Consider the following 21,674-nt stretch of genomic DNA (forward strand, 5'->3'; position numbering starts at 1 on the left):
ACTTCATCTTGGATCCAGTTTCAGACAGAATGGAGAGGGCGAGTGGCATGCTGGATCAAGTGCTTCCCACTCCTTATAGAAACAGCAGAGCTACCAGCAATTTCACTCCATGCATTGAGTAAATTCTACCCAGGAAACAGCAATAATCTATAGCTAATCATGCAGGGTTATAACTGTACAGTAGTGAGACAAGACCACCTCTTGCAATTCTAACAAGTTCCGTGTTGGCTGCAGTTACGTTGTGCTTTATAGCAGCCTATTTTGCTTCAGTGTCCAACATGAGCACTGATGGCAGTTTTTATTGTGTACAATAAGCGCAATAACTATCTGTTCTCCTGGGTAACCACGATTACTGACTTTAATATTTTGTAGCCACACTGCCTGTGGTATTTGCCATGAAAAATAAATTATCACCAGCTGAAATGGAAACGAATTCTCGCCAAAATAAGAATCACTGATAATTTCAAGATTAGGCTCACATAATAAATGAGGCCTGGGAGGAACTTTGTAATGCCTAGGACATACCTGATAGCAGGCTTGAGTCATTACCCATTGAAGTAACCCATATGGAAGGCAATTGAGGACGTCCTTTGATATATCTCCCTGTCAATCTACACCTGTCATATTTGAAGTTATTTGGCAAGTCCCTTATTGAACAAAGTTGGAAATTTCCAGGAAACCATGATACATCCAAGAATTTGCTTTGTGCTATGTAAGTTTAAGGGTAATTTCACACTGCCTTGTGCAGAGAATCTGTAATGTCTACATTTGATCCCGTTAAAAATTGTCTTTAATCTAAACCATATTTAATGCATTTGAAATGGTAAAAAAAAAATCACTATTGTGTCTTTGTCCAAACCGATGATGTGGGCACATTGCCAACAGATGCCATCTCTTTCCTTTTCCTTATTAGCTGTGTGTAAAAATGGCTGCCAGAATGGAGGCCGATGCATTGGACCAAGTCGCTGTGCGTGTGTGTATGGGTTTACTGGGCCACACTGTGAGCGAGGTAAGTCACTTTTCTATGTGTTTCTCCGGGATGGTTAAGTTCTAGGTTATGAACCACGGGCGGGATTCTCTGACCCCCCGCCCGCCGAATTCTCCGAAGGGTGAAAAGTCGGCGGGGCGCCAATCGCGCCGCCCGCCTCGGAGAATGGCAGGGGCGGGCGCGAGACAATGGACTCCGGGGCTGCCATATTCTCCCGGCCGGATGGTCACGTCGACGTAAATCAAAACACCTTTTTAACGGCGTTAACCAGTGCTGATGGTTGACGCCGTCCAGCGTGGAGGTAGGTCACGGCCTGGGGTAGTGGCCGCAGGAGAGGTGATGGCGTGGCTGCAGTCTGTGTGTGTGGGGGAGAGGTGTGTGTGGGTGTGTGTGCAGCGGGGTTGGGGTGGGGTTGGCTTCGGAGGAGTGCCGGGGAAGGGGGGGTGAGTGCCGTCGTGGGGGACGGGGGGATGAGTGCCAGGGACAGGGGGGCTGAGTGCCGGGTACGGGGGGCTGAGTGCCGGGTATGGTGGGGTGAGTACCGGGTACGGTGGGATGAGTGCCGGGGACGGGGGGTGCGAGGGCACGGGAGTTTGTCCACATGGCCAGGTGCCATCCTCCAACAGTCGCGCCCATGCACCCATGCCACCTGGCTGGGGGGAGGGGGAGTACGGGCAATGATGACATGTTGTGTCGTCGTGTCCACCCCCCGCCCCCCCCCCCCCCCCCCCCGCCCCCTCTCCACCACACAGGGTGTCATGTTTTCTGATCAGCCAGTGATGTTGGCCGCCGTGGCGGCAGCCGCTATTCTCCATATTGCCCTGGAGGAGGAGGAGGAGGAGGAGCGTGCCAGAAAGACGGCGCAGGCTGCCGCAGAGGAGCATGCCGCAGAGGGGCAGGCTGCAGCCGCCCAGGCTGGAGGGACACCTGCCCGACAGGACGAGGAGGAGGAGGAGCAGGGGGAGCATGTAGTGGAGGAGGAACACGAGGAGGGGGAGGAGGACGTCACGGCACCACGGCAACGGAGGCACCCGAGGAGGCCCCGTGTGTACCGGCCCCGGCTGTCGTACCAGGGCCTCACGGACCTGGAATGCAGGAGGAGACTCCGGATGAGCCGGAAAACCGTGGCACACATCTGCCACCTGCTGGCACACCTGGCACCGCGTGGCACTGGGTGGCGGACACCCTCTCCCCATGTCCGTCAAGGTTACGGTGGCCCTGAACGTTTATGCCACAGGGTCATTCCTGACGCCAGGTGGGGACCTGTCCGGCATCTTGCAGACATCGGTGCACCGGTGCATCCGGGCAGTGACAGACGCTCTATATGCCATTGCGCACCGCTACATCCGCTTCCCTGTGGACCGGGCCAGCCAGGATGCCCGGGCCGTGGGCTTCTCTGCCATGGCCGGGTTTCCCATGGTCCAGGGCGCGATCGATGGGATGGTCGTCGCCGTGCGGCCAGCTGCAGATAACAGGGCCGTGTTCACCAATAGGAAGGGGACCTATTCCATGAACATCCAGGTGGTCTGTGATCACCGCATGATTATCCTGCACGTCTGCGCCCGGTACCCGGGAAGTGTACATGACTCATATGTGTTGTCGCGGTCTTACATCCCCGGCATGTACGAGGGACGCCACCCCCGGCTGAGGGGCTGGTTGCTGGGCAACAGGGGTTACCCATTGCGGTCGTGGCTGATGACGCCTATACGGAGGACACAGAATGACGCAGAGAACAGCTACAACGATGCTCATGCAGCGACAAGGGGAGTGATAGAGAGGTGCTTTGGCGTGCTCAAAATGCGTTTCAGGTGCCTGGACCTATCTGGGGGCGCCCTCCAGTATCGGTCAGATAGGGTCGGCCGCATCATTGTGGTGTGCTGCGTCCTGCACAACATAGCCCAGCAGAGGGGCGATGTTCCGCAGGCAGAGGAGGGCGGAGTGGAGGAGCAGCAGGAAGAGGCGCAGTTCTCCCCAGATGAGGGGGATGGGGGCAATGGTCAGGGCAGACGGGCTAGACATGGGCGGGTGGCTGTCCACCATTACCGGCTGGGCCAGCAGGCATGGGACAGGCTGATAGCCGCCCGCTTCACTGACTAGGGGGCGTGGGAATAGGCGAGTATGGCCACATACTGCACGCCATGGCAACACCCGAACACCCTTCACACCCCCCCAGCCACACCCACCCCACCCTCATGCACACCACCCCTCCATTGACGGCCAGGCTCTCACGGGCGCCGGTGGAAGCGTGTCTATTGCAGGCCATGGAGGATGATGACAACCCGCTCTGCGATGAGCTCCTGGCTCCACATCGTTGGACGATGTCTGACCCATGACCACAGTACCACCATCCACACGGACCATCCTTGCATGCAGCTGTGACACTGCAGCGCACGGTCCCGTCCTCTGCCCGGGGGGATGGTGAGGGTGGCCCAGGGGGAAGGGGGCAGACTCACCTGAGGCCGACGTAAGATCACCCCCCACACACACACTGATGCTCAACGTACATGACACCCCCGCACGCTTTGGACAGAGCACAAAGGCAGCTTCTGTCGGTGTTAAGGTGATTTTAATAATAAACCGTGCATACACGTGCCCTAGCCCCTAAAACTCATCTGTGCCCTGCACCCATGCCAACTTACTAAGTGTCTAATTGTTTGACCTAACGGGCCCTTTGACTACGCCTAGGTGGTTCCCCAGACGGTACAGCAGAACTGGAGGTGGACTCCTGCGATTCCTGCCCTCTGACACGGGATCCCTTTGGCGGCCGATTCCTGGGGCGGCCTGGCCTAGATGGGCCAGGCTGCGGCCCGGGCGACTGGGATGGCGAGCTGCCAGCCTGTCCTGCACGTTGCCCACACGATGCGCCTGGGACGGAAGGGGGGGAGTCCGAGGTGCTGCAGTGTTCCTGGACCTCCCCTACAGGGAGACCAGGGACGGGCGCCAGCAACTCCTCCTCCCTCGGGGTATCCAATGGCCCCCAGGCCTCTACATGGGTTGGGGGTGCGAATGGACCGGCCATCTGACGCCCCTCCGACACCTGGCGCTGCCAGTCCTGGAGACCCATGCTGGCATCGACAAGGGTCTGCAGGTTTGCAGCCATGGAGTTCAGGGAGTTGGCCATCCCTGTCTGTGACTGCAATGCCGGCTAGCACATGGGCAATGGCGCCGATGCCCTCAGCAATTGCCTGCTGAGACTGGGCCATGGCCTGCAGGGATTGGGCCATTGCCTGCTGAGACTGGGCTATGGCCTGCTGAGACAGGGCCACGGCATTGAGCGCCTCTGCCATCTGCCACTGGCGCTGGCTTTTGGCCTCCTGTGAGAGGGCAGCCATGTCCTGGGCCACAGACGCCGCCTGCACGGAAAGCCCCAGGCCTCGCATACTGCTCCCCATGTCTGACACCGTCGCACCCATTGCCTCCTCCGCATACGCCACCCGTGTGGTGTCGGCCTGGGTGGCACGCATGACCGGCACCACTGCCAGCTTCTGGACGCGGGTGCACTCCTCCACCTGCAACTGCAGCCGCCGCAAGCAGGCCGTCACCCTCTTCGCTCGTCCCAGGTTCGGTGGTTGCATCGGGGCTATGGGTGGGTGTGGTAACTCCAGGAACCCGGGATCCATCTGGGCGGCAGATGTTCGCTTGCGCCGGGCTGCCCTCCGACCACCCGGCACCTTTGCTGCTCCTACCACCATCTGCTGTACCTGCACGGCTGTGTTGTGCGCACCAGTCAATGTACCATACGCCTCATCACTAAAGTGCCCAACCGAGGTGAGTGTCTCTGCAATGGTGGAGGGTGTTGGTGACAGCAGTGGCGTTGTGTCGTGCGCATCGTCCGACTCTGAGTCCATGGTACTTTGGGGTGGCGGTTTGTCTCCACCGATCCACTCTGTGTCACTGTCCTGCAATTCGGTTTCCTGGATAAGGGTCTCCTGGGTAGGGGTCTCCTGGGTAGGGGTCTCCTGGGTAGGGGTCTCCTGGGTAGGGGTCTCCTGGGTAGGGGTCTCCTGGGTAGGGGTCTCCTGGGTAGGGGTCTCCAGGGTAGGGGTCTCTTGGGTAGGGGTCTCCTGGGTAGGGGTGACCTGGGTAGGGGTGTCCTGGGTAGGGCTGTCCTGGGTAGTGGTTTCGTGGCTCGGCTGTGACGGGGGCCTGTGGCTGTTTCCCTCGTCGCTGGGTGGCACACGCCTGCATCGCCGCACCCGCACGAGACGGGGGTGTCGTCTCCCTATTGCTCCAGGTCTCTCGTGGTCGCCCTGGGGCATCCTGCGGGCGTCGCGTGCCAGAGGGTCCGGGTCTCTCCGACTCCCGTGGTCGCCCTGGGACATCCTGCGGGCGTCGCGTGCCAGAGGGTCCGGGTCTCTCCGACTCCCGTGGTCGCCCTGGGACATCCTGCGGGCGTCGCGTGCCAGAGGGTCCGGGTCTCTCCGACTCCCGTGGTCGCCCTGGGACATCCTGCGGGCGTCGCGTGCCAGAGGGTCCGGGTCTCTCCGACTCCCGTGGTCGCCCTGGGACATCCTGCGGGCGTCGCGTGCCAGAGGGTCCGGGTCTCTCCGACTCCCGTGGTCGCCCTGGGACATCCTGCGGGCGTCGCGTGCCAGAGGGTCCGGGTCTCTCCGTCTCCCGTGGTCGCCCTGGGACATCCTGCGTGTGTCGCGTGCCAGAGGGTCCGGGTCTCTCCGTATCCCGTGGTCGCCCTGGGACATCCTGTGGGCGGTCGGCATCTGCGGGGATGGATGCCTCGACTTTGCTCCTGCGATACACAATGAAGCATGCATGGTTAGACACGCGGGCGGTGATCAGGTGATATGGGGGAGGGGGGGATATGGGGGGGGGGGGATATGGGGGAGGGGGGATATGGGGGAGGGGGGATATGGGGGAGGGGGGATATGGGGAGAGGGGATATGGGGGAGGGGTTATGGGGGAGAGGGGATATGGGGACGGGCTGTCGGTGGCTCACTTGCTGGTGGGCCCCCGACCTCTGCATCGGCAACCTCCCGGTCTCAGGTCCGCCAGCCAGTTCCAGGGCCCTTTCCTCATGTACAGTGAGTGGCCTCTCATCAGCTGGGCCCCCTCCAGTCCTCTCATGCTCCCTATTGTGCGCGCTTCTCCTGTGGGGGGGGCGGGTGGGTGGCAGGGGTAAAAGGCAACGGTGTTAGACAGGTATATGAATGCACGCCATCGGTTGCACTATAGTGAAGGGGTTAGGGTTAGGGTTGGTTTCACCTGGGGGTGTGCCGCACATCAGGCAGGGAGGGGGGGGGGACTCACCCCGGCTGCCCTGACAAGGTCGTTCACCTTCTTGTGGCACTGGGTGCCGGTCCATGGTGGCAGAGCCACAGCACTGACGGCCTATGCCACCTCCCTCCACAGACGGCGGACTGAGGCGTGGGGCGACCCTGCGGCCATGTCCGGGGTACAGGGACTCCCTCTTCTCCTCCACTGCATCCAGGAGCGCCTTGATGTCGTGGTCCTGGAACCTCGGGTCTGCGCGGTGGGCGGCCATCTTGTCGGGTCTTCCAGGGTGGGGGGGGCGTCTTTTGAGCCGTCATGCCATGCGGCGTCAATGCACAGCGTCACTGTCCACGTCGGGTGACGCCATTGCGAATGGCGTCACGCCGCTGCTAGCCCATTCGGGCCTGGAGAATTTGCATTGTTTGGGGGGCCCGACGCCGGAGTGATCCGCGCCGTTTTTGGCGCCGGGTCCCGGACATCGCGCCAGTTTTCAGAGAATCCCGCCCCACATCTTTGGATTTGGATGAATCGTAAAATTCTTTATCATAAGAACATAAGAACTAGGAGCAGGAGTAGGCCACCTGGCCCCTCGAGCCTGCTCTGCCATTCAATGAGATCATGGCTGATCTTTTGTGGACTCAGCTCCACTTTCCGGCCCGAACACCATAACCCTTAATCCCTTTATTCTTCAAAAAACTATCTATCTTTATCTTAAAAACATTGAATGAAGGAGCCTCTACTGCTTCACTGGGCAAGGAATTCCATAGATTCACAACCCTTTGGGTGAAGAAGTTCCTCCTAAACTCAGTCCTAAATCAGCTTCCCCTTATTTTGAGGCTATGCCCCCTAGTTCTGCTTTCACCCGCCAGTGGAAACAACCTGTCCGCATCTATCCTATCGATTCCTTTCATAATTTTATATGTTTCTATAAGATCCCCCCTGTGTGTGTGATTTTCTTTCTGCAGATTTCACAGTGAAGGGAGCAGTAAAGGATCTGAGGGATCAGGCCCACTTCAATGCTGCTGGTTGAAAACTATTAAAGGTTTTGGATGGGGGATATTTTTCCTCAAACTAGATTTACATGCGAGTTAGATACACAGACGTCAAGGTGTCAAGGAGTGAATCTGATACAGAGGTGTGAAAAGGTCATGAGCGTGTGAATGTAGTGGACAGATGTAAAAATGCCAACAAGTGTAAACTTTCACGACAATGAACATCCCAAAGTGCTTTACAACCAATTAAGTTCTTGAGAAGTGTAGCCGCTGTTACAATAAAGAACAAAATGACTATGAAAACAAAGAGGCCATGCAGCATAAATGCATAGTAAGTGAAACAATAAAAACTACTTTTCCATTACATTCCAAGTGGTTCCCCAGGGTTAGCGTGTTGAAACCCAAACTCAGTTCCCCATGGCTGTTCTATGGAATCCCATGTACAGCCCTCTATGGTTACTCTATGGGAATCCCAGGCACAGTGTCCCATGGTTACTCTATAGGAATCCCCGGCACAGTGTCCCATGGTTACTCTATAGGAATCCCAGGCACAGTGTCCCATGGTTAATCTATAGGAATCCCAGGCACAGTGTCCCATGGTTACTCTATGGGAATCCCAGGCACAGTGTCCCATGGTTACTCTATAGCAATCCCAGGCACAATGTCCCATGGTTACTCTATGGGAATCCCAGGCACAGTGTCCCATGGTTACTCTATGGGAATCCCAGGCACAGTGTCCCATGGTTACTCTATGGGAATCCCAGGCACAGTGTCCCATGGTTACTCTATGGGAATCCCAGGCACAGTGTCCCATGGTTACTCTATGGGAATCCCAGGCACAGTGTCCCATGGTTACTCTATGGGAATCCCAGGCACAGTGTCCCATGGTTACTCTATAGGAATCCCAGGCACAGTGTCCCATGGTTACTCTATAGGAATCCCAGGCACAGTGTCCCATGGTTACTCTATGGGAATCCCAGGCACAGTGTCCCATGGTTACTCTATGGGAATCCCAGGCACAGTGTCCCATGGTTACTCTCTGGGAATCCCAGGCACAGTGTCCCATTGTTATTCTATGGGAATCCCAGGCACAGTGTCCCATGGTTACTCTATAGGAATCCCAGGCACAGTGTCCCATGGTTACTCTATGGGAATCCCAGATACGGCCCTCTATGGGAATCCCAGGCACAGTGTCCCATGGTTATTCTATGGGAATCCCAGGCAGTGTCCCATGGTTACTCTATGGGAATCCCAGGCACAGTGCCCCATGGTTACTCTATGGGAATCCCAGGCACAGTTTCCCATGGTTACTCTATGGGAATCCCAGGCACAGTTTCCCATGGTTACTCTATGGGAATCCCAGGCACAGTTTCCCATGGTTACTCTATGGGAATCCCAGGCACAGTGCCCCATGGTTACTCTATGGGAATCCCAGGCACAGTGTCCCATGGTTACTCTATGGGAATCCCAGGCACAGTGTCCCATGGTTACTCTATGGGAATCCCAGGCACAGTGTCCCATGGTTACTCTATGGGAATCCCAGGCACAGTGTCCCATGGTTACTCTATAGGAATCCCAGGCACAGTGTCCCATGGTTACTCTATGGGAATCCCAGGCACAGTGTCCCATGGTTACTCTATGGGAATCCCAGGCACAGTGTCCCATGGTTACTCTATGGGAATCCCAGGCACTGTGTCCCATCGTTACTCTATGGGAATCCCAGGCACAGTTTCCCATGGTTACTCTATGGGAATCCCAGGCACAGTGTCCCATGGTTACTCTATGGGAATCCCAGGCACAGTGTCCCATGGTTACTCTATAGGAATCCCAGGCACAGTGTCCCATGGTTACTCTATGGGAATCCCAGGCACAGTGTCCCATGGTTACTCTATAGGAATCCCAGGCACAGTGTCCCATGGTTACTCTATAGGAATCCCAGGCACAGTGTCCCATGGTTACTCTATGGGAATCCCAGGCACAGTGTCCCATGGTTACTCTATGGGAATCCCAGGCACAGTGTCCCATTGTTATTCTATGGGAATCCCAGGCACAGTGTCCCATGGTTACTCTATGGGAATCCCAGGCACAGTTTCCCATGGTTACTCTATGGGAATCCCAGGCACAGTTTCCCATGGTTACTCTATGGGAATCCCAGGCACAGTGCCCCATGGTTACTCTATGGGAATCCCAGGCACAGTGCCCCATGGTTACTCTATGGGAATCCCAGGCACAGTGTCCCATGGTTACTCTATGGGAATCCCAGGCACAGTGTCCCATGGTTACTCTATGGGAATCCCAGGCACAGTGTCCCATGGTTACTCTATGGGAATCCCAGGCACAGTGTCCCATGGTTACTCTATAGGAATCCCAGGCACAGTGTCCCATGGTTACTCTATGGGAATCCCAGGCACAGTGTCCCATGGTTACTCTATGGGAATCCCAGGCACGGTGTCCCATGGTTACTCTATGGGAATCCCAGGCACTGTGTCCCATCGTTACTCTATGGGAATCCCAGGCACAGTTTCCCATGGTTACTCTATGGGAATCCCAGGCACAGTGTCCCATGGTTACTCTATGGGAATCCCAGGCACAGTGTCCCATGGTTACTCTATAGGAATCCCAGGCACAGTGTCCCATGGTTACTCTATAGGAATCCCAGGCACAGTGTCCCATGGTTACTCTATGGGAATCCCAGGCACAGTGTCCCATGGTTACTCTATGGGAATCCCAGGCACAGTGTCCCATGGTTACTCTATGGGAATCCCAGGCACAGTGTCCCATTGTTATTCTATGGGAATCCCAGGCACAGTGTCCCATGGTTACTCTATAGGAATCCCAGGCACAGTGTCCCATGGTTACTCTATGGGAATCCCAGATACGGCCCTCTATGGTTACTCTATGGGAATCCCAGGCAGTGTCCCATGGTTACTCTATGGGAATCCCAGGCACAGTGCCCCATGGTTACTCTATGGGAATCCCAGGCACAGTGTCCCATGGTTACTCTATGGGAATCCCAGGCACAGTTTCCCATGGTTACTCTATGGGAATCCCAGGCACAGTTTCCCATGGTTACTCTATGGGAATCCCAGGCACAGTGTCCCATGGTTACTCTATGGGAATCCCAGGCACAGTTTCCCATGGTTACTCTATGGGAATCCCAGGCACAGTGTCCCATGGTTACTCGATTGGAATCCCAGGCACAGTGTCCCATGGTTACTCTATGGGAATCCAAGGCACAGTGTCCCATCGTTACTCTATGGGAATCCCAGGCACAGTTTCCCATGGTTACTCTATGGGAATCCCAGGCACAGTGCCCCATGGTTACTCTATGGGAATCCCAGGCACAGTGTCCCATGGTTACTTTATGGGAATCCAAGGCACAGTGTCCCATGGTTACTCTATGGGAATCCCAGGCACAGTGTCCCATGGCTACTCTATGGGAATCCCAGGCACAGTTTCCCATGGTTACTCTATGGGAATCCCAGGCACAGTGCCCCATGGTTACTCTATGGGAATCCCAGGCACAGTGTCCCATGGTTACTCTATGGGTATCCCAGGCACAGTGTCCCATGGTTACTCTATGGGAATCCCAGGCACAGTGTCCCATGGTTACTCTATAGGAATCCCAGGCACAGTGTCCCATGGTTACTCTATGGGAATCCCAGGCACAGTGTCCCATGGTTACTCTATGGGAATCCCAGGCACAGTGTCCCATGGTTACTCTATGGGAATCCCAGGCACTGTGTCCCATCGTTACTCTATGGGAATCCCAGGCACAGTTTCCCATGGTTACTCTATGGGAATCCCAGGCACAGTGTCCCATGGTTACTCTATGGGAATCCCAGGCACAGTGTCCCATGGTTACTCTATAGGAATCCCAGGCACAGTGTCCCATGGTTACTCTATAGGAATCCCAGGCACAGTGTCCCATGGTTACTCTATGGGAATCCCAGGCACAGTGTCCCATGGTTACTCTATGGAATCCCAGGCACAGTGTCCCATGGTTACTCTATGGGAATCCCAGGCACAGTGTCCCATGGTTACTCTATGGGAATCCCAGGCACAGTGTCCCATGGTTACTCTATGGGAATCCCAGGCACAGTGTCCCATGGTTACTCTATAGGAATCCCAGGCACAGTGTCCCATGGTTACTCTATGGGAATCCCAGGCACAGTGTCCCATGGTTACTCTATGGGAATCCCAGGCACAGTGTCCCATGGTTACTATCTGGGAATCCCAGGCACAGTGTCCCATTGTTATTCTATGGGATCCCAGGCACAGTGTCCGATGGTTACTCTCTGGGAATCCCGGGCACAGTGTCCCATGGTTATTCTATGGGAATCCCAGGCACAGTGTCCCATGGTTACTCTATAGGAATCCCAGGCACAGTGTCCCATGGTTATTCTATGGGAATCCCAGGCACAGTGTCCCATGATTACTCTATGGGAATCCCAGGCACAGTGTCCCATGGTTACTCTATGGGAATCCCAGGCACAGTGTCCCATGGTTACTCTATGGGAATCCCAGGCACAGTGTCCCATGGTTACTCTCTGGGAATCCCAGGCACAGTGTCCCATGGTTATTCTATGGGAATCCCAGGCACAGTGTCCCATGATTACTCTATGGGAATCCCAGGCACAGTGTCCCATGGTTACTCTATGGGAATCCCAGGCACAGTGTCCCATGGTTACTCTATGGGAATCCCAGGCACAGTGCCCCATGGTTACTCTATGGGAATCCCAGGCACAGTGTCCCATGGTTATTCTATGGGAATCCCAGGCACAGTGTCCCATGGTTACTCTATGGGAATCCCAGATCCAGTTCCTCTATGAAAAATCCAGTTCCCTGCGGTACTCTATGGGAAACTCTGACTCTGTTGCCCAGGATTTCTCTCTGGGAATCACGGGCAGAGTTAGCTGGTTACCCTGTGGGAAATCCAGGTACAGTCCTCCACGGGTACTTTCTGGGGAACCCTGACTCGGTTCCCCTTGGTTACCCTATGGAAAACCCAGGTACTGTTCCCGGGAAGCCCAGGCTCAGTTCCCTGAGTTACTCTATGTGAAACCCTGATTCAGTTCTCCTGGGTTACTGTGTATGGGCAAGTCCAATCTCGGTTCACACATTTTTATACTGCAGCCCAACATCTACAATTACTTATCCTCATTCCCACCAGTTACGTGTCCTGGTCAAATGTTCATCTTCTGATTTTCAGCGTAGGGTAGATGTCAGCCTAGCCTAGCAGCTTCTACACTAACAATTGCACCAATTCCTTTGCACCTAGGATCCCTGACTATTAACTGCTGGGTTAACACCAGTAGTGATCTAACCAGTGACCTAGAGCATCAGCTTGGAGGAGATGCCGATCCCAACTATGTGAGGGAATAGGATCACCAACTGAGATTTGAGTTAGTGACATACGCTGCTGGTTGATGGGGATTATGGAGTTTGACCATGTGTGAGGGTGCTGGGATACAATCGGGATACAGCCAGTAATATAGGCTTGGAGCAGTTACTGAGGGCGTGATCTACAGACTGCGTTGCACCCAAACGGGGGTGCGACCCAGCCGGTTGTTGCCGGGAGAGGCCTACCCCGGGATTCCCGACAGCCATTGCGCCTCGCGAGATCTTTTTTTATTTTTAAAGTAAATTTAGAGTACCCAATCAGTTTTTTTTTCAACTAAGTGGTAATTTAGCGTGGCCAATTCACCTACCCTGCACATCTTTGGGTTGTGGGGGTGAAACCCACGCAAACACGGGAGAATGTACAAACTCCACACGGACAGTGACCCGGGGTTGGGATCAAACCCGGGTCCTAGGCATTCACAAGGAAATCCAACATCCTCCTCACTTCCATCCTAAGGTATAAACATTTACTATGTGATACTTGAATGGTGCGTCTAAGGGTTTGCAGCTGAACCTCATCCTCCAAGATTGTCATGGATGCACTTCCTGATTGGAGGTCGCCAGTTCCTGCTGTCGTGTTATGTAGTGATGGCATTTCCGTTGTAGTCCAGAAGCCTGCAGGCTGTGTCCAGCTTAAACTGGATGGAGCAGTGGTTGACCTGCATCACCGCACGCCATTCGTCCGCAGAATCCACAGCGAGGATGGATTGAATTTGTGATGCGTTGGATGTGGCGTATTCACATTTGGTAATGATGCCCACACAGTAGGCGGAGTCCAGGTATTCTTCCTCTGGATCCGTTGTGCTGCCAGCATCAGAATACTGTAATCGTTGTTGCACACTCTGAACGCGCCGTCGTCGGAATTGGGAGCGCTGGCCCCTGACTGGTGGTGCAGACCTGCACAAGGCTGCATAGTGTCCAGGCTTCCCGCAGTTTAAACATCGCCTGCCTCTTGCAGGGCAGTGTTTCTTTAAGTGGGCGTTGCCGCAGTTCGAGCAGGTCATGACGTTGGCGTCCTGATGCTGCGCGCGTCGTCGCACATGCGCAGTGCGGGTGTCGGCTGCTTCGTTATCCCGTTCGCATCGCGCATGCGTGGGGCCCCGGGAAAAACACGCAAAATGGCCTCTTTCATCAATGCTGAGGCGCTGCATCCGGGAGATGGCCTGCACACTCTCTGCCTCGTGGGAGGCAGGTTTCTCATTTTCAGCCGATTTGTACTGGGCATAGCAATTTTTGGCGTGCTCATGCACTGTGCATGTTTCAATCGCGACTGGCAGGGTCATATGCTTGATTTTCAGTAGCTGCTCTCTCAGAGGATCAGACCACGATTTGGTCTCTGATCATGGAGTCAGCAATATCACCAAAGTTGCAGGACAGCGCTGGCAGGCAGAGGTTAGTAAAGAAGGAGTTGAAAGATTCATCTTTACCTTGTAGACGCTGTTTGAATATGTAGAGCTCGAAGATTTCATTGGTGTCCACTTCACAGTGACTGTCAAACTTGTCAAGGATGGTCTAAAACTTTGTCTTGTCCTGGCGTTCGGTGAAGTGAAAAGAGTTGAAGAGTTCGATGGCTTGATCACCCACTGTTGAGAAGAGAAGCGCGATCTTCCTTGTATCAGACGCATCCACGAGGTCTGAAACTTCGATGTACAGCAGAAACTTTCAGTTGGCACTGAGATTGCCGGAGGTTCTGAGATGGTGAGGAGCATGAATCTTCTCCATGGTGCCGGGATACATTCGCTGGTCGTCACGGAATGGACTAAGGTAAACCACCTAGATTAAGCAGACTCCTGGTAGCATGATGTGTTATGTACTCTGGGATAACACAGGCTGCAACTGGATGCAGCTTTAACCAAAAGATACTCCAGACCTTGAAGTTAGTTCAATCTGATTTATTGAACCAGTAGCACAGTTAGCACAGTTCTCTATGAGTTTGACTCTCTGCTAACCTAAGTGTGGTTACTCCTGTCTGACTGAACCAGACTAGCTCTTAGCCACGTGCTGGAGGTGTGATACTGTACATACACCCTGACTCACTCTGTAGATGTTCATCAGTTGGAAGAGACGGAGTGTGAGTGCCTCATGCCTTTGATAGTATGATACCACCCCTGAGTGTCCTGCCTGCTCATTGGTCATGTCCTGTTCTCTGTGTTCATTAGCCGCCTGTCTGTGCCTGTCTGTATATTATTATCTGCATGTCTGCATATCATGACACCTTCTGGGAGTGCCGGTGGCCATCTTGTGTAAGGCCTGACTGTAACACTCTAGAAAGTCGAAGAACAGGTATTGGCAATAGCGCCCCTCCAATACCCGGCCCCTTGTGACATCGCAGTGGGCAAACGAGGACAGGGTGAACAATATTTCAAGATGGGAGAAAGGAAGAGAGTTCTGGCTGAGTTGACATTTACAGAGGATGGAATATTGGAGACCAGTCTAGACAGCATTGGAAGAGAATGGTTTTACCCATCTTTCCCAGTGCGGAATTGACAAGGCCATATGAGATGGTAACATCAAGCGGGGTTTAAAATGGGCTCCTGATCATATGTGGTTAGTTTTTATGCTGGGCAGGAACTGAGAAGATTCACTGGCAGGATTTGTAGGTAACAAAAAATTGGGTAAAGGTTTTAGTAATATAAATATATAGGGCGAGATTCTCCACTCCCGCGCCGGTTGGGAGAATCGCCTGGGCCACCAAAACTTCCTGGGACGCCGGTCCGACGCCCTCCCGCGATTCTCCCAAGCGGCGGGAACGGCTCCGTCGAGTTCCGCGGGCGGCAGGCCGGAGAATCGCCGGAGACACCCAAAATGGCGATTCTCCGGCACCGCCGCTATTCTCAGCCCGGATGGGCCGAGCGGCCAGGCCAAAACGGCGGGTTCCCCCCGGCGCCATCCACACCTGGTTGCTGCTGTCGGGAACAGCGCGGGAACGCTGGCGGGGGGGCGGCCTGCGGGGGGGGGGTTCCTGCACCGGGGGTACCTCAACTGTGGCATGGCAAGCGATCGGTGCCCACCGATCGTCGGGCCGTCCTCTCTGAAGGAGGACCTCCTTCTTTCCGCGGCCCCGCAAGATCCGTCCGCCATCTTCTTGCGCTAGAGGCAAAAATCCTTCAAAGTAACCTTAATTTACATACTCCGCTGTGTTCAGGATTACAAAGCTCTAGGACAGAGCCTCTGTTCATTTCTCAGGTACTAATTCTCTTCTGTGTGGTATTACTTTTATAGATTTTTAAAAACCATAAGAGTACCCAATTCATTTTTCCCAATTAAGGGGCAATTTAGCGTGGCCAATCCACCTAACCTGCACATCTTTGGGTTGTGGGGGCGAAACCCACGCAGACACGGGGAGAATGTGCAAACCCCACACGGACAGTGACCCAGAGCCGGGATCGAACCTGGGACCTCGGCGCCGTGTGGCAACAGGGCTAACCCACTGCGCCACCATGCTGCCCCATTATTACTATGGTTGAGTCGTATTAGAGTTAACCCTTTACATGAATCAGTAGCAGAGTTTGTAACAGGCTGGTGAAGACAATGCCATTAAGTTTCCTATAGTTTAAATGGAGGAAATTGCAGCACATATTTTTCTTTTAAATTTAGTGTACCCAATTCATTTTTTTCCAATTAAGGGGCAATTTAGTGTGGCCAATCCACCTACCTTGCACATCTTTGGGTTGTGGGGGCGAAACCCCGCAAACACGGGGAGAATGTGCAAACTCCACACGGACAGTGAGCCAGAGCCGGGATCGGACCTGGGACCTCGGTGCCGTGAGACTGCAGTGCTACCACTGCGCCACCGTGCTGCCCAATTGAAGCAGATCTTAATGTAAGCAAATGTTTGATGGCAATCTGACAGTACAGAGACAGTGGAGGGAAAGATCGAGCTTGACCAGTTATATCAACATTTATTTATTTTAAAAAAAATATTTTTTTATTCTTCTCCTTTTTCACATTTTCTCCCAAATTTACACCCACCAACAATAAACAATAATCAGTAACAAATATGTGACTCCCCCATATCAATAACAACGATCCCATCCTCCCACCAAACCCCAAACATTAGCCCGCATGGTCACATAAACAAATGACAAAAAGGAATTAGGGATCACCCATAGTCACCATTAACACACACAGCCCCCCTCCCCCAACGCTCCCATCCAACCGCCCCAACTCATGTTCGATGTTATCCAGTTCTTGAAAGTGCATAATGAATAATGACCATGAACTGTAGAACTCCTCCATCCTTCCCCTCAGTTCAAACTTAACCTTCTCAAGGGTCAAGAATTCCAACAGGTCCCCCCGCCACGCCAGGGCACAGGGTGGAGAGGTTGCTCTCCAACCTATCAGGATCCGCCTTCGGGCGATCAACGAGGCGAAGGCTACAACATCTGCCTTTGCACCCGTTTCCAACCCTGGCTGGTCCGACACCCCGAATATGGCCTCCCGGGGACCCGGGTCCAGTTTCACGTGCACCACTTTAGAAATTACCCGAAAAACCTCCTTCCAGTAATCCTTTAGCTTTGGACAGGACCAAAACATATGAACGTGATTAGCAGGACCCCGCTGCAACGTTCGCACACATCTTCAACTCCTTCAAAGAATCGGCTCATCTTCGCCCTCATGGGGTGTGCTCTGTATACCACCTTCAGCTGTATCAGCCCCAACCTCACGCACGAGGTGGAGGCATTCACTCTCCGGAGCACCTCACACCAGAACCCCTCCTCCATATCCTCTCCCAACTCTTCCTCCCACTTTGCTTTGATCCTTTCCAGTGGTGCCTTCTCCTCTTCCAAAATAGCTCCGTAAACCGCTGACACTATCCCCTTCTCCAGTCCCCCTGTCGCCAGCACCTCCTCCAGCAATGTGGAGGCCGGCTCCACCAGGAAGCTCTGTATCTCCTTCCTGGCAAAATCTCGAACCTGCATGTACCTAAACATTTCCCCCTGCTCCAGCCCATACTTCGCTTCCAGCTCCTTCAATCCCGCAAACCGACCCCGAAGAAACAAATCTTTTTATACAAACATTAATAATGGCAGTCTTACATGTAAACAATGATTGGCCTGGGTAGAGTGCTCTTTCAGAGGGTTGGTGGAGACTCGATGGGCCAAGTGGTCTCCTTCTGCACTGTAGGGATTCTATGATTCTAATTGCCTGTCACTCTGAAGTTACAAGCTTCTGCCTCTTGGTGAAACTCGCCCAGTGAATCCTCCGCTCCAGAAGTGTACCATCACTGTTCATATTTATTCCTTTCTCAGTGTGTTCTGCTCCTCTTCCCAGATTCCTACAATACTCCTGGCCCAGCCCAAGGAGTCTCCTTACTTTTCCTGCATTTGTCACCTCTCAAAGCATGTGGGAAACCCTGCCTCACTTTTCCTGTCTCCCTGCAGGCTTCAAGAAAGCTCTCCCACTTGTCACATCTGGACCCAGAGCATCCTGTTGGCCATCCGCTTCTCTCCTGCAGCACTGCAGCCCCTGCAGAAAATGTTTGCTGGTCAGATCACTCTCGTGTCACTCTGTTCCCCAGCTCAGTGCTGCTCTTTTGCCACTCTTGAGCATAAACATGAAGATTAAATGATAGATAAATGATTTGGAAGAAAATGTATCTGGTCTGATTAGTAAGTTTGCAGAAATTGATGGAGTTGCAGATAGTGAAGAGGATATAAACTGGTTGGAGTCTTGGGCAGAGAAATGGCAGATGGAGTTTAATCCGGACAAGTGTGAGGTAATGCACTTTGGAAGGTTCAATGCATGTAGGAATTACATAATTTAGGAATCAAATGGTAAAACTCTTGCGAGTACTGACAGGCAGAGAGATCTGGGCGAGAATGTCCACCGATCACTGAAAGTGGCAACGCATGTGGATAAGGTGGTCAAGAAGCCATATGGCATGCTGGCCTTCATCGATCGGGGCACTGAATATAAAAACTGGCAAGTCATGTTGCAGCTGTACAGGACCTTAGTTAGACCTCATTTGGAATATTGTGTACAATTCTGGTCGCCACACTACCAGAAGGATGTGAATGCTTTGGAGAGGGTACAGAAGTGGTTTACTAGGATGTTGCCTAGTATGGAGGGCATTAGCTATGAGGAGATGTTAGTTAAACTCGGTCTGTCCTCACTGGAAGGACGGAGGTTGAGAGGCGACCTGATAGAGGTCTCCAAAATTATGAGTGGCATGGACAGAGTGGATAGTCAGATGCTCTTTCCTTGGGTAGGAGAGTCAAGTTCTAGGGGGCATGGGTTTAAAGTGCATGGGGAAAAGTTTAGAACTGATGTGCGAGGCAAGTTTTTTACACAAGGCGTGGTAAATATATGGAATGTGCTGCCTGGGCAAGTGGTGGGAGCAGGTACGATAGGAGCATTTAAGGGGCATCTAGACAAATATATGAATAGGGTGGGAATGGAAGGATACGGACTGCGTAAGTGTATATAGTTTTAGTTTAGGCAGGTACCATGGTCAGCGCAGGTTTGGAGGGCCGAAGGGCCTGTTTCTGTGCTGTATTGTTCTTTGTTCTTTGTTTATTAACACTCCAGTGCAGTACTGAGGAAACGCCGTCTTTCGGATGAGCGATTTAGACAAAGTTGCTACCTACCTGCTTTGAGTGTAATAAATCCGAATGCATTATTCTGAAGAGCAGCAAAGTTATTCTCAGTTCCCGGGTCAATATTTATCATTCTGCCAACATCACAAAACAGATAATCTGGCCATTAACACATTGCTGTTTATGGGAGTTGCTGAGTGCAAATTGGCTGTTATTTCCTACATTACAACAGTGACTTTACTTCACTGGTTATAAAATGTTTTGAGATGATCATGTAAACGGCAAAACATTTTTTCTCATTGTTGTTTTAAATAAAAACTGTTTTGAAGTGCTTTCCGCTTGTTCCATCTTGCAATCTGAAACAATTTAAATTATATTCTCATCCCCCCACCACTCGGGACCCCAGTCCTGTCTGAATCTGCAAACTTAATATTTTAAAATCCTCCTGTTGCCCACTGCTGCTGCAATTAACTTTTGAATTGTGGCCTACTGCATTTTCTTTTTTGGTTTATAAATTTAGAGTACCCAATTATTACTTTTTTTCCAAATAAGGGGCAATTTGGCGTGGCCAATCCACCTAACCTGCACATAACATAGAACATAGAACATAGAAAATACAGCACAGAACAGGCCCTTCGGCCCACGATGTTGTGCCGAACCTTTGTCCTAGATTAATCATAGATTATCATTGAATCTACAGTGCAGAAGGAGGCCATTCGGCCCCCTATCTTTGGGTTGTGGGGGTTTGGGCAGCACGGTAGCATGGTGGATAGCACAATTGCTTCACAGCTCCAGGATCCCAGGTTCGATTCCCAGCTTGGGTCACTGTCTGTGCGGATTCTGCACATCCTGACCGTGTGTGCGTGGGTTTCCTCCGGGTGCTCCGGTTTCCTCCCACAGTCCAAAGATGTGCAGGTTAGGTGGATTGGCCATGCCAAATTGCCTTTAGTGTCCAAAATTGCCCTTAGTGTTGAGTGGGGTTACTGGGTTATGGGGATAGGGTGGAGGTGTGGACCTTGGGTAGGGTGCTCTTTCCAAGAGCCGGTGCAGACTTGATGGGCCGAATGGCCTCCTTCTGCACTGTAAATTCTATGATATCTATGAAACCCACGCAGACATGGGGAGAATGTGCAAATTCCACACGGACAGTGACCCAGGGCCGGGTTTCAAACCCGGGTCCTCAGCGCCGCAGTCCCAGTGCTATCCACTGTGCCACATGCTGCCCTTACCTACTGCATAGTTAATATTACCACTTTTCCTATTTCATCAGGATAAATTAGTGCAATCTGGATTGAAAGCACAGGCGGCACGGTAGCACAATGGTTAGCACAGTTGCATCACAGCTCCAGGGTCCCAGGTTCAATTCCCGGCTTGGGTCACTGTCTGTGCGGAGTCTGCAAGTTCTCCCCGTGTGTGCGTGGGTTTCCTCCGGGTGCTCCGGTTTCCTCCCACAGTCCAAAAATGTGCAGATTAGGTGGATTGGCTATACTAAATTTCCCTTAGTGTCCAAAAAAGGGTAGGTGGGGTTACGGGGATAGGGTGGAGGTGTGCACTTGGGTGGGGAGCTCTCTCTGGGGGCTGGTGCAGACTCGATGGGCCGAAGGGCCTCCTTCTGCACTGTCAATTCTATGATACTATGAAAGCAGCTGGCGGACTGTCAAGTGTTAAATCTGCGCAAACTAGGCAATTTAAATGGTGGAAAAACCACTATTCTTATTTAAGAAATCCAGTTTTGACCATTTCATTAAATTCTCACTAATATTCCATAAGCTGTAGGGAAGCCCATTGTAGTAAGTGGTGGCTGCTTTTATCTTTATTTAGTAAGTTGTCAGTGTGACTTGGTCTATCTGATATCCTGTCAGTAATGTGATGGGGGACACACTAGTGTACAATAAGCATGATTCAAACCCACAAGGATACCATCACTTGGTCAGAGTTGTGGCTGAGATAGACCCGGTGGTTTATGGTAGTAATTTACTGGAGAGGAGCATGAGATTTTGTTTCAGAAGTGCTGCGACTGGCTTTATTTGTCTCCTGTAAGTACTTGCTTGTGCCTCTGGCTTTCAGGTGAGACACAGCTTCCATTGTTTTACCAAAGCTGCAGACTGTTCAGCTGCCTCTTTCAAAGTGCTTATCTGTAACCTGGGGGCACAAGTGCCTCAGTAGGAATGTCTCCACTACTTTTGTTCTGTTCTGCATTAACATTGGTACCTTGTGGGGCCCACTCCAGGGACTAATACTCTGGAGCTAATTCCAGAAACTATGACTGAGTTGTGACTCACCCCAGCGACATTACTTTGATGGGCTGAATACAAGGACTCTCACTCCAGGACTATTACTCTGAGCCTAATTCCATAGAATCGTAGTATCCATACAGTGCAGAAGGGGGGCATTTGGCCCTCAGAGTCTGCACCTACCCTCCAAAAGAGCACTCTACCCAGATCTACTCCCCCATACATCGTTGGACACTAAGAAGCAATTTAGCATTGCCAATCCACATAACCGGCAGATCTTTGGACTTCC

General features: G+C 52.7%; 1 protein-coding gene across 1 annotated transcript in view; it reads left to right on the forward strand.

Annotated features, from left to right (window-relative positions):
• The window catches only part of fbn2b (fibrillin 2b), a 408,379-nt gene that overhangs the window by 27,608 nt on the left and 359,097 nt on the right, over positions 1 to 21,674 (forward strand). Inside the window, exon 5 of the mRNA XM_072482639.1 lies at positions 914 to 1,009. Within this exon, the coding sequence (XP_072338740.1) occupies positions 914 to 1,009 (96 nt within the window). The remainder of the gene's footprint in view (positions 1 to 913; positions 1,010 to 21,674) is intronic.

The sequence above is a fragment of the Scyliorhinus torazame genome, chromosome 18, assembly GCF_047496885.1.
Source record: "Scyliorhinus torazame isolate Kashiwa2021f chromosome 18, sScyTor2.1, whole genome shotgun sequence".
Taxonomy (NCBI): Eukaryota; Metazoa; Chordata; class Chondrichthyes; order Carcharhiniformes; family Scyliorhinidae; genus Scyliorhinus; species Scyliorhinus torazame.